This window comes from Danio rerio, chromosome 5 (genome assembly GCF_049306965.1).
Source record: "Danio rerio strain Tuebingen ecotype United States chromosome 5, GRCz12tu, whole genome shotgun sequence".
Taxonomy (NCBI): Eukaryota; Metazoa; Chordata; class Actinopteri; order Cypriniformes; family Danionidae; genus Danio; species Danio rerio.
Window position 1 is genome coordinate 26,741,563 of NC_133180.1, and position 12,146 is coordinate 26,753,708.

At 35.3% G+C, this 12,146-nt stretch overlaps 2 protein-coding genes across 5 annotated transcripts in view; both read left to right on the forward strand.

Moving 5' to 3' along the window:
• On the forward strand, window positions 1-5,064 carry si:ch211-214j8.12. 3 transcript variants are annotated; one of them, XM_009301439.5, is made up of 6 exons: window positions 1-170; window positions 271-325; window positions 562-796; window positions 874-1,040; window positions 3,102-4,210; window positions 4,302-5,064. In XM_009301439.5, exons 3-6 carry the CDS (start codon window positions 580-582, stop codon window positions 4,690-4,692), a joined length of 1,884 nt encoding a protein of 627 aa, XP_009299714.1. In that variant the 5' UTR covers window positions 1-170; window positions 271-325; window positions 562-579; the 3' UTR covers window positions 4,693-5,064. The 3 variants fall into 3 exon arrangements, with proteins under 3 accessions (XP_009299714.1, XP_005171826.1, NP_001091661.1); XM_005171769.6 differs by lacking the exon at window positions 271-325; NM_001098191.1 differs by lacking the exon at window positions 271-325 and having other exon boundaries at window positions 17-202; window positions 4,302-4,958.
• dhfr (dihydrofolate reductase) overlaps window positions 4,302-12,146 on the forward strand; it is a 9,851-nt gene continuing 2,006 nt past the window's right edge. Inside the window, exons 1-5 of one of the 2 annotated variants that reach the window (XM_073951142.1) lie at window positions 4,302-4,728; window positions 7,480-7,529; window positions 7,667-7,772; window positions 8,645-8,771; window positions 10,785-10,900. In XM_073951142.1, the coding sequence (XP_073807243.1) occupies window positions 4,715-4,728; window positions 7,480-7,529; window positions 7,667-7,772; window positions 8,645-8,771; window positions 10,785-10,900 (413 nt within the window). In that variant the 5' untranslated portion in view covers window positions 4,302-4,714. 2 annotated transcript variants of the gene reach the window in all.

Here is a 12,146-nt window from a genome sequence, read left to right on the forward strand (position 1 = left end):
ACTCCCATTACTTCACATAACGAGGAAAGAAGAACTATAAAATACTGTATTTACACTTTGCAGACATCTCCGTAAACTATTTAGTCATACACAATTGTAGAATTTTATAAACCCGTGAAAACACACTTTATTGCTGGGCGAGGAAACGCGTTGGGGCGTTTAGAGCAAAGGTCTGTTGTGCTGTTCATACAGTAGTTCATTAGTAAGTGTAACTTCACTGTGAATGTTGTTACTGCGTGCTTAATAATATATTTATGTACGGTTTATCAGAGTGTTTGAATGACATTAGACTGAAAGAGGCACAAAGTGCAACTTCAGGCTGTTTGTAAGACATACGTTTATTTACTTTTCTGACGTGACATGCTGTATTTATGCTGTTTTAACTTTCTAGTCAGTGAGCAGTTCGGTTAATTATGCTTTCCAAGTAGTTTTATACAATACCTAGTTGCTATTTTTTTAAATATAAGAACTTCACATTGAAAACTGATCTTTCCAGGTGAGGTGTGGCTCCATAAGCCCACGGTGCTCCATGTCATGATAATTGTCCTTATCTCTTGTCAGTTATTATCAGAGTGAAATATGCCCTTGTTCCGGCAACTTGAGCCCACCCCAGAGAGGAAATCTCAGCGGAAGAAAAAACACTGGACTGAGGATGAGGAGAAACCTTCCACTCTGATTGGCCTTTGTCTTCAAAGCCTGGCCGAGAACATGAAGGAGCTGTGGGCGAAAGATTATGCCCAGAAATACATGGACCAGTATTTCTTCAGATACATCATGGGTCCCTTCAGCTTATTACGTGAGGATTGCAAAGACTTGTGCTTGTTTAATTATGTCTACTGAAGTGTTCATCTTATCTGCATTGTTCTCTTTCAGCTGGTGAACTGTTAGAGGAGCTCTTGTGTATCCTGTCCTCAAGGAATTTGTTGACACGAGCAGCCCTGCACCTTCTTCTCCTCCCACAGCTAAGCAGTCTGTCCCTCGCATCAGCCTGCAGCCTTGTCAATGCCAGCCTCTGCTCTCTTATCCAGATACGCTGCCAGGTTAAACACACACACCTCCTCAACATAGTTTGTGCAAACATAAAAATGTTTAGGATCAGAAAGGAAACACTAAGTATGGCAATTAGATTGGACTTTCCAGTAATAAACAGCAATGCTTGCAAAATAACAGAAAGTGCTCAGGGGTAGCTTAACTAATGTATCAGTGCTCTTTTGGCAAGGGATTCATCAGAATAAACAGCAAAATATTGTATAACACTCATTAACTTTTTCATTTTGTTTTCATTATCAATTTTTTTATCTCTCAATGCTGAATTATTAGTGATTCTTGAGCTGACCTTGTGTCCAATATACAGTGCTCGGCATATATAAGTACACCCCTCACAAATCTCTCTTTTAAATTCATATATTTAATAGGAAGCTATACAATATTATATTTTGTGAAGTACAAATCTGGAGCTCATCTGAAAAAATAATTTACGATAACGGTTCAAAAACGTGTACACCCAAATTTAAATGTTACAGAAAAATATTAAATACTAATTTAATAGAAGAAAAATCAAGATAAGCAAAAAAATTGAAAAATTTAGTTGAAATACTGTAGGTTGTATATTTTTTTTGAACTTTTTGAATTTAATTGTATTATCGTTCAATTTTTTAAATATGTTTGGTGACTGAAATTTGATTTTAGTAAATATATCTATTTAATAAATAGATATATTTATTAAATAGATATATTATTATATTATAAAACAAAATGATTGTTTAAATGCACCAAACTACATTGCCTATAATCACTGAAAAATGGAGTAAAATTTTCATTTTCAATATGGTGTGAACTCCATTATGCTGAGCACTGTATTATTTTAGTATTGTTTAGATATTCTGATGAGTAATTAGTAAATAGTGTTTAAAACAAACTCCAGATGCACCTGATCTCTGTTACCCTAATGAAAGAAAGTGTTTGCCTAAACGTTTAGGTGCAGTGTCAAGGAAAAGCCATGTCAATAAATGCTTTTTAATATATTTTTTTCACATTTTCCAAGTGCCTTGGATTTATTTTTGCTGTTTAGCAAAATAATATCAATTTAAGTTTTGATAAAGCTTTGGTTATGTGTGATCAAAATGCATTTATTGTCACACAACATGTTTTAAGTTGGTTGCACGCAAACAATGTGACACATACTGTGCAGAATAAGCCATTTCTAGCTGATTGAATATGTGAAAGTATAATATGTAAATATGTGAAAATCACTGTTAGTTCAATTCTGATGGTCATATACGAGTAGGAAAATGACAAAACATTTACATGGATAGACTACCGGTTAAAAGTGTGGGGTCAGGTTTTTTTTCTTGTTTAAAAAAAATATATATTCTGTTCATCAAGGCAGCATTTATTAAATGTAAAATAAAATAAAATTTTTAATTATTTATAAAAAAATTAAATAACTGCTTTCTTGTTGTATGTAGTTTCAAATAAAATTATTACTCCAGTCATTATTGATTTTATTACTATTACAATTATTATTAATAATAATAATAATTATTATTATTAATATAAGAGTGATTTGTGAAGGATTATGTGTCTCTAAAGACTGGAGTAAAGAGGTTAAAATTTCATCTTTTAAATCATTTTAATAAATTATTAAATTAAATTATAAACTTTTTTGAACAGTTATTTTATAGTGCAATAACATTTCACAATTTTACGATTTATAGTATTTTTGATAAAACAAAATGCAGCTTTGGTAATCAGGAGAAGCTTATTTTAAAACATTTAAAAATCCTACTGACCCCAAACATTTGATCGTTAGCGTATTTGGGAAATATCAGTAAACCAAAAGATAATAACATAGCATAATATAGCATTATAATTACATGCAGTCTCTAATGTTACTGAAGTTGCATTTATTTGATCAGTAAAGTAGTAATATTGTGAAATATAATTACAGTTTAAAATAAATGTTTTCCATTTCAATATATTTTACTATGTAGTAAATGCTGTGGTGGAAACTGTGGTGAAATTTTCATCAGCCTTCTCCTCATTGTTACACAATCTTTCAGAAATCATTTTAATATGCTGATTTTTCTTTTTGTGCACAGAATCTTCAGTCTCTGGATCTTAGTGGTTCACAGAACATTTCTGCATCTGTGCTGTGTGAGCTCCTGGGCAGTCAACATCGCCTCCGTTCCCTCTCCCTGGCTGGAACCCTCTGTGATCAGAAAGTGATGTCCGTGCTTTCCCTCCAGTGCCCCAAACTGAAACACCTGGATGTGTCACGGTGTCTGCACCTCACCCCTGCAGGCCTGCTCCCTCTGGCCTACCGAGAAGCCCATGTCAACAGCACAAACACCATCAGCAGTCTGCTTGCTCTGGATATCGGTTTAGCAGAGAACGAGGGAGATGCCGTATCTGCAGTCGCGTTTCTTCTGCTTAGCTTGCCTGGTCTTCAGAGGCTGGCAGTGGAGGGACTGGGACAGGCTTGTGTTCTCATATTAAATAGGGAGTTTGAGGGGACTGAGGAGTTCACTAGTCGAGAAGGAGTGCAATGTCTTAAAGACTTGTGGGCAAAGAAGACACTGGATGGCAGGAGTTCAATGAGTGCTAACGGAGAAGAGAGGTTTACCTTGGAAGGAAAACTAGATGAATGTTTATCGTTAGACGAGAGTGAATCTAGGGTAAATGAATGGACAGGGACTTCAAAAGAGTGTGATGAAAAAGTTAGGAGTCACATTGTAAGTGATAATGTGACAACATGTCTTAAGGATGTTCAAGGACTGTCTTTAGACACTTTGGAGGCTGTAGGGAAGGTCTGCCCGGAGCTGCGTGTCTTGTCTTTGGATTGTCTCCAGAATATTGTTAATGCTGACAGCTTCGAACATGGAGCCGTTTTAGCCAGAGGACTTGGAAGATTTTCTGGACAGTTGAACAGCCTTTCTCTACAGTTTGCTGGTTTTCTGTCTGATTTGGTTCCAGCGCTTCAAGCAGCAGGTTCAAATTTGCTTTCCCTTTCCTTGGAAGGCATTAAAGCAGACGGACACACTGCTTTTCTGGAGCTCATTCGTGCCTGTCCCAGACTCACCTCTCTCAGCATTCATTTAGATCCACCCAACAGTAATATGGATGAAGATGATGAGGATGAGGATGCTGAAGACGAAGGACGTCTTTCTAATCTACCATGCATTCCTCACCTCCGTTCTTTGACACTACAGTAAGTCAAATGTTTTCATTCTGCTAAACCCTTTACCATTATACTGACTATTCTGTTTATTCTTTTCTGTCCTGTGTCCATTTTCCTCAAGTTTTTCCCTGGATGAGCGGCAGATGAAGCCGCCATTGTGTTGGACGTCTTTAAAGGATGTTCTATGGGCTCTACTTAGGGGTGCATCACTCCTACAGAAGCTCTCTTTAATCGCTGTTCCCTGTCGACTGGACCCTGTGTTCAAACTGGTCCTGAATCATCCGGCCAAACCCCTCGACGCTCTGGACAATCCCCCACTGCAGTGCCTGAGATCTGCTAGCTTGAACCGCTCAGATATCACTATGGACACTGTAGTACATGTTGTAAACACTTGCAGGCGCTTATCCTGTTTGGATTTGAGCGGCTGCTGGGAAATGAGTTTGAGCAATATTACAAAGTTACAAAGCAAGACCAAAAGGAGGCGCCATACGCTGCAGATAACATGGACATGAGACGCAGGAGGAAAAGGCCCTGATGAGACTGAAAAAGTGAGATTTTGATTCTATTTTAGATTTTTCTATATTGTATAAAATGTGTTAATCTCTACGCTAAGCATTTCCAGTCATGTGTTAAATGTGCATAATAAACATTATTGATTTAGGAAAACACATAGCCACAGTTAATGATGTGTTTACTACAGTCTGCACTGGCCATGTTTTAACCAAAGGTAAATGTTATGCTAATGTTGCAATATTAAACGTATCTTAGTGTTTCTTTATTTAAAGCACACTTTTTGAAAATTATCAAGCACTTTATTATATTTGAACACAGTTTTTTATGCAAAAGCAAAAGGTAAGAACAATTAAATAATCTTATTTAACATGCATCTGCTCTTTTATTAAGACCTTAAAGCCATTCACTGTTTTTTATGTTACCGAAAGATGAGTTGGTGAAACATTGTTTGTTTAAAAAATGGTGATTAATCACAGTACAGTTTAATTTGTTACATTAGTTATGTACATTAGTTAACAACAAAAGTCATTAAAGATCAGTAAATACTGTAAAACATATTACAGGTTGTTAATGTTGGCTAATTCATTAACAAATGATGTACAATTATACAAAATAACATGCATAATAAAAGCCTGTATCCTAATAAACTATATTTGTATCAGGCCCTTAGCCAGTCTATTAAAAGGGTGGTTCTTTTTTCTCAGAGTGGACCTATTTGCAGTTATTCAAGGTTCAAATACTGCATTTTAGTGACATTTTAAGCAATAATTTGTGTATGGCGGATGGTTATCGATACCACACTTTTTGATGCAACAAAAGTGCTTCCAAAATTTTTGTCAAAGTGCTTATTATACTATTTTTTTGTTTACAAAAAGTTATGTTTATTTACAAAAGTTTTTACAGTTCTATATATAATGTAATCAGATTAGAATTTTAAAAATATGACAACATGCATACTTTTAAATGATAATTTATTATCATCCATCTTACAAAAACCAACAAACAACACCAACAACAACAAAACTTGTTTTAAATTAAAAACTTGCCTGCAGGCAAATAACAAACTGGCCAGCTCATTTCCTCAGTCAGAATGTGTCCATTTCGATAATAAAAGCCTTCTTTTATTGGTTATTCTTCCTAAAGCCTTCTTCTATTGGCTATTTTCACAATTTATGATGACATACTGTCAAAAATGGGACAAATGAGCTCATGTACTGTAGGGGCCAAATTTTGGACTCTGTGAGAAGAGGGCTGGGTCTTTTGAACCACCCAAACCCCTCTTGGCTACGGGCCTGTGTATAATGTTTATATATCTATCCAATGATGCTTTTAAAGCTGTACCTCAAAATGTTTGCTCATAGAAGCTGTGCTTCTGTTCACTTTCGACGGGTGTGTTCGGTTGCTGTTTTTTTGGAGCTGAGATTCTCGGCTCCTAATTTTGGAGTAGTGGAATCGATTACATAATTGACTGCAATGGACTTTTTTAATGTACTCAGACCTTTAATTTTAGTCAGCCAGCCCCAGGGTTTCCAGTTAATTGTCATCCCATACAAAATCGCTGCGTTTAAGATATAATTTCTTTTAAATAAACAGCGATCTTTACTGCCTGGCTGATACAATAGATTCAATATAAAGTGGGCATCAGACTAAACAAGAAGCACTGCATTAAATTATATGTACCAAGCCATGTCTTTAAAATATGGAAATTAACACACACTTCTGAGGTGGAGCTAAACCAGAATAAACACAGCCTTATTGGCCAGATTGCTGACGCCAATGAATTTTAACAGCAAATCACTTCTCGAGCGTCCCAGTGCGTAATGCATATCAATAAGCCAGGCGTTCGACGTACTTGTTCGTGAATCCCCTTGGCGGGAAGAAGGCGAGACCGTGCGTAGTAGCCAGCGTGACTTGTTAACTGTATTTACAAAATAAATATGTCTCGAATACTCAACTGTATTGTAGCTGTTTGTCCAGACATGGGAATAGGGAAAAATGGAAACCTGCCATGGCATCCAATAAGACTAAGGTGAGCGAGAAGTGTTTGTAAATTCGCTTTTATCTAACGTTATTGCTAACTCTTAAGCTAATCTTCTTGATTCAATAATATAAGGCTTCTGTGGTTTTTAGGGCTTCGTGTTGTTTATTTTGCATCTGCAACAGCTCTTAAATTGTTACACCTTTATATGATGTAAGTAGATGTAGAGACAGTTTATTAACTGGGCACAGAAGTTAATCACGATTAAAATTAATATTTTGACAATAAATAAAGCATAATAAGAATGAAGGGGAGGAACGTTAAGAATGTTACGTTAGCTGAACTGAAACTTTTACGAGCGCACAGAGTTTTTAAAGTTGAGCTTGACCTTTGTCCTGTAAGTTACTCCGTTATGTAAATGACCACATTCAGCACATTTAACTCATGATAGTAAAACCTTAACTTACACATCTAACGTCAAGTTACAGACAAACTCGTGCCATATTATTGCTAATCTTGAGGAGATAGCTCGCACAAAACTGAAAATTGTGTCATTATTCATTCAAACAAAGTTGACTTTTCTATAATATAAATGTCAAATGCTCCTGGTGTTTAACATTAAAAAGAAACTCATGAAGGTGTGTAACGTTAACTGTTTGAAGAGCAACCAAGTAATAACAGTATTTCATTTTTATGGTGAACTAATTGATTATATTCAATTATATAAGTTATAATACACTTATTTTTAAAAATTAATATAGAAATTTTAATGTATATTTCACTGCTTATCCCTTGTAATTTTTTACAGTAATGAACTCAAGCACTTTCAGAAGATGACCATGACCCCTTCAGATGAGGGTAAACATATTGTCATATTGGTTATGCCTTTTACATGCTAAGATTTTTTGTCATATTTAATTAGATTGTTCAGATCTTTAACCAGAACTCAGTATTGTGGTCTTTTTCTGTTGCATTCATTCTGTTTCTATTAACAGGTAAGAAGAATGTGGTCATCATGGGCAGAAAGACATGGTTCTCTATTCCTGCAGCGCACAGACCTCTAAAGAACAGGATCAACATAGTTCTCAGCAGAGAACTCAAGTAATCTTTAAAAACTCTTATTTCACCTTACTCTAAAGCACTCTGTTGTATGTAAACAAGTTTTATTTTCTGTCACTAATTAATTTATTTTCTTTTCATGTGCCCTTTCGTTTCCCCCCTTATTGCTCTCATTATAATTTTCTTTATTATAGGCTACTTAAATTTAATTAATAATTCTCTTGTTGTTGATAATGAACTTAAGTTTGTAGAGACTATTCCGTTTTATCCCTTTAACTGCCCCACCAAGTAAAAAAAAATTGGATTGAATTTCTTAACCCCTAATGTCTCTACTTAACACACTCATTGCATTTTTTAACAACACATACCATAATTTATAAAATATCAACCTCTACCCAATGGTTGACATGTCAGTTTATAGTAAAAGTACCGGAATTAATACATATGCTATGAAAATCTGAAAAACAAATATGAAGTGCAAGACCAATTTATTAAAAACATGATCAAAATAAAACCTTTTTGACTAAATCATCTTTTTTTTTTTTTGAAGTATGCCATAAAATAATTCAGATTCTCATTTAACACGTTTTTTTTTTTTCTTCAATAAAACCTAAATCAAGTCTAGTTGTGCAACAGGATTGTTTGTTTGAATTTTTTGTAAACCAACAATGCTGTGTAGTGCAAACCATAATTTAAAACAAGTCATTCATTTAAAACATTAAGAACATGGTTAATCATTTGGTAGAGCAGGAAGTTAAAGGGTTATTTGTAGTGTAACTCGTTGTTGTTGTTGCTGCAGCAATAAATAAATAAATAAACGTATCACTGATCTCAGCTGAGAACTCAAGTAATCAAATAAGACACTAAAGCACTATGCTGTATGTAAACAAGTTTTATTTTCTGTCACTCCACAGGACAGCCCCAGAGGGAGCTCACTACCTTGCTTCAGACTTCAGTTCAGCTCTCCATCTGTTAGACAGTGGCGAGCTCGAAAAACTAGTGGACCAGGTTTGGATAATTGGTGGCAGCTCTTTGTATAAGGTTGGTAAAATTACACAAGTCATTTCTGAGAAGCAGAAGAATGTTAAATGAATTTAAAAATGTGCTTCAGATCCTTAAAACGGTCCTCTGACCCTTCTATGTGCACAGTAGTTTCATCATTTCAGCCATTTTACTAATAATCATTGTGAATGTATGTCGGCACAAGAGTGTTTACTGTCATATTGGGGTGATGCTGTATAAAGACAATAAGTCTTTTTTTTTATTTTGATTTCCTGATAGTAAAACAGGATCCAAATCCCTCCCATTTTACCGCCCACCGAAACGTGGAGTGCAGTTTCCCTGCCTGCCGATCTGATTGACAGCCACAAATTAACATGTCTCTGTAGTAATACATATAATCATATCCACAAGACAGGACATGCGCAAAGCAACTGATTAAAAGATCTGTTCAGCTCGCTGTGATAATCAATCATCATCAAATGTGATCAAGAATGAGTTTTACAGGTTTAAAACATTTTTAAAACAGTGCATGTTTGTAATGTATAACAGCGATTTTACTTCTTTAATTATAAAAGAAGACAATTCAATCCCAGGTTGTGGACGTTAAATCAGGTTTAATTTGGACCTTAACATAATGGATATCCATACAGCAGTAGATATTAACGTGTATCCTGTCACATTTGCCTTGCAAAAACAGGTCAAAGTTAAACGCGCGCACGTGAACATTGTAACGACATTGTATGTAACTCATCAAAAGGCCTAAATTAACTCCACAACAAATACATTACAAAATCATTGGTAAAGTTCTAACTGTAGTATTTCTCACATTACGTGAGATATGCTTCCTTCATGTCTGTCATTGTGCTGTTTATCTGACACAGCCAAGGCAGTGATTGAGGCACACTCTGACAACAGTGAGCAGGGTGAACAAGCATTAAAGGCACAGACAACAAAAACAGCTGCATGGTGTTCAAAGCTATAATTAATAATCTGATGGGCGTTTAGAGCTGAAACTTCACAGACATATTCTGGAGACACAAAATACTTTTTTTTTTTTTTTTTACTTGAAAAAGGGGTAAAATAGGTGCTGTTTAAATTTTTATTCAGAGAAACGGATTTATTTTTGTAAAATTAAAACCACATATTTACTGTGATCCGTATTAGCAATCATCCTAAACGGTATTATTTAGAAAGATTTCCTGCTAAAAAAAGAGGCCAAATGTATGAATATGTATTTAAAAAATTAATGGTGGCAAATTATTGACATTTCAAATGATAGTTAAGTAGTGCTTTTCGTCTTAAGTTTCAAAAACTAAATTTTAGGCCTTAAAGTCTTAAATTCACTGAAATATTGTGTTGTAGACCTTAAATCATTTCAAACAGGTCTTAATTTTCCTACTTTCCAAGTTAAGTTACCCAGTCAGACTGAAACCTAATCACCAATAATCCATCTCAAAACATTTATTTATATATGTATTTATGTTTTATTCATAAAAGTCTTAAACTCAATTTGAAGAAACCTGCAGAAACTCTGTGTGATCTTTATATAAAGTCTTCCTATATTTTGTCATTATTCTTGGTCTGTCAAGATTTTTTGGTTTATAAACTATTCCATTATAAACAATTTTTGATCTTTTATTATCATTATTATTACATTTTGTTTCCCAAAAGCAAATCTGATCTCATTTTAATGTGCATATGTATGGGGTAGAACAATTTGTTTCATGCAACTAATTTCTTATGAAATCTAGCGTTTATTTATTTTTGTTATGGTATTTTTTTTACAGTTTGCTGATAAAAATGACTGTTTTACTAATTATATTCATGCAACAATTACATAAGTGTATGTATAATATTCATTATACAAACACTTATATGTTAGTTACATCTCCGTGTGTTTCAGATTTCTGTATAATCAGTTGTTATGGAAACAGTCTCAAGGCAAACTGTACAAAAGACTTCTTTCCTCATGCTCCTTCCTCCTCATTCTGTTGATATCATGTACAATCCAATCATGGGCTGTTTGTGAATGTTGCGCTGTGTGTTCTTTAGGAGGTGATGGAGCGCTCTGGTCACAGGCGTCTGTTTGTAACCCGCATCCTCAAGCAGTTTGACTGTGACACATTTATACCCAATTTTGACATGGACAAGTACAAGCTACTCCCTGAGTGAGTGACTAATATTAATCAAAGTTTCCATTTCTACATTAAAATCTGGTAAAATAAGTATTTGAATATAATTAAAGGTGCAGTGGGTGATCTGCCTAAATGCTATCTTTGAAACCTATCTCCCTCCCCTGCCGTCCAGCCTTGCCTTCTGAAACCAGGAACACACACCTTAAAGATGACAGTAGACAACCCACTAGATCAAGTCATTCGCCAATAATAAAACTTTATGGTACTTTATAAAACAACAATTCCCAAAGAAAAACTGTATTATATCTAGTATGAAGCAGGCTAGGTAGAATAGCGGTATTTATTTATGTTTTGTTGTTAAACTAAATAAAATCTACATTATCAATGCTGTAAAAGGACCTTATGAAACTGAAAATAGTCACATCATTCGCCAGAAGCTTTCAGTGGCTGAACAACACTTCTGTGTGTATAACCAATTCATTCATTCATTTTGTTGTTGGCTTAGTCTCTTTATTAATCCGGGGTCGCCACAGCAGAATGAACCGCCAACTTATCCAGCACGTTTTTACGCAGCGTATGCCCTTTCAGCCGCAACCCATCTCTGGGAAACAGACACGCACTCATACACTACGGACAATTTAGCCGACCTAATTCACCTGCACCACATGTCTTTGGACTGTGGGGGAAACCGGAGCACCCGGAGGAAACCGACGCGAACACAGGGAGATCATGCAAACTCCACACAGAAAGGCCAACTGAGCCGAGGATCAAACCAGCGACCTTCTTGCTGTGAGGTGACAGCACTACCTACTGCGCCACTGCGTCACCCCGCACAACCCATTCGTAAAACGAAACATACATCTACATAAGCTTCGATTGACTAAGAGTTTTAAAACAGAATATTACCTGTCTGAAAGAAATACTTTAACTATGGTGTCTTCCTTCCTCCAGTGTGCAAAAGTAACTCCAATATTGCTTCGGGATTTTCAAAAGTTTTGATTCTGTATTTGTATTTACTGGTCGCTCTCTTGTGTGCATGTGAACGCACATGCACGCGCAATGGGCGGATCTGCGTTAACGGCTGGGCAGATGTACAAATCTTCATTTGTTGACAGACAGTTTGGTCCAATTATCAAAATTATGGGAAATGTTGGCCCGACAAATTTTAATTGGATGAACATTTTTTTAGTCTTATACCTTACCCAGAATACAAAAATACAAATAAATACTTTTACATTATTTACTTTAATTATTACTATTGGAATGTGAAGAGACTTTC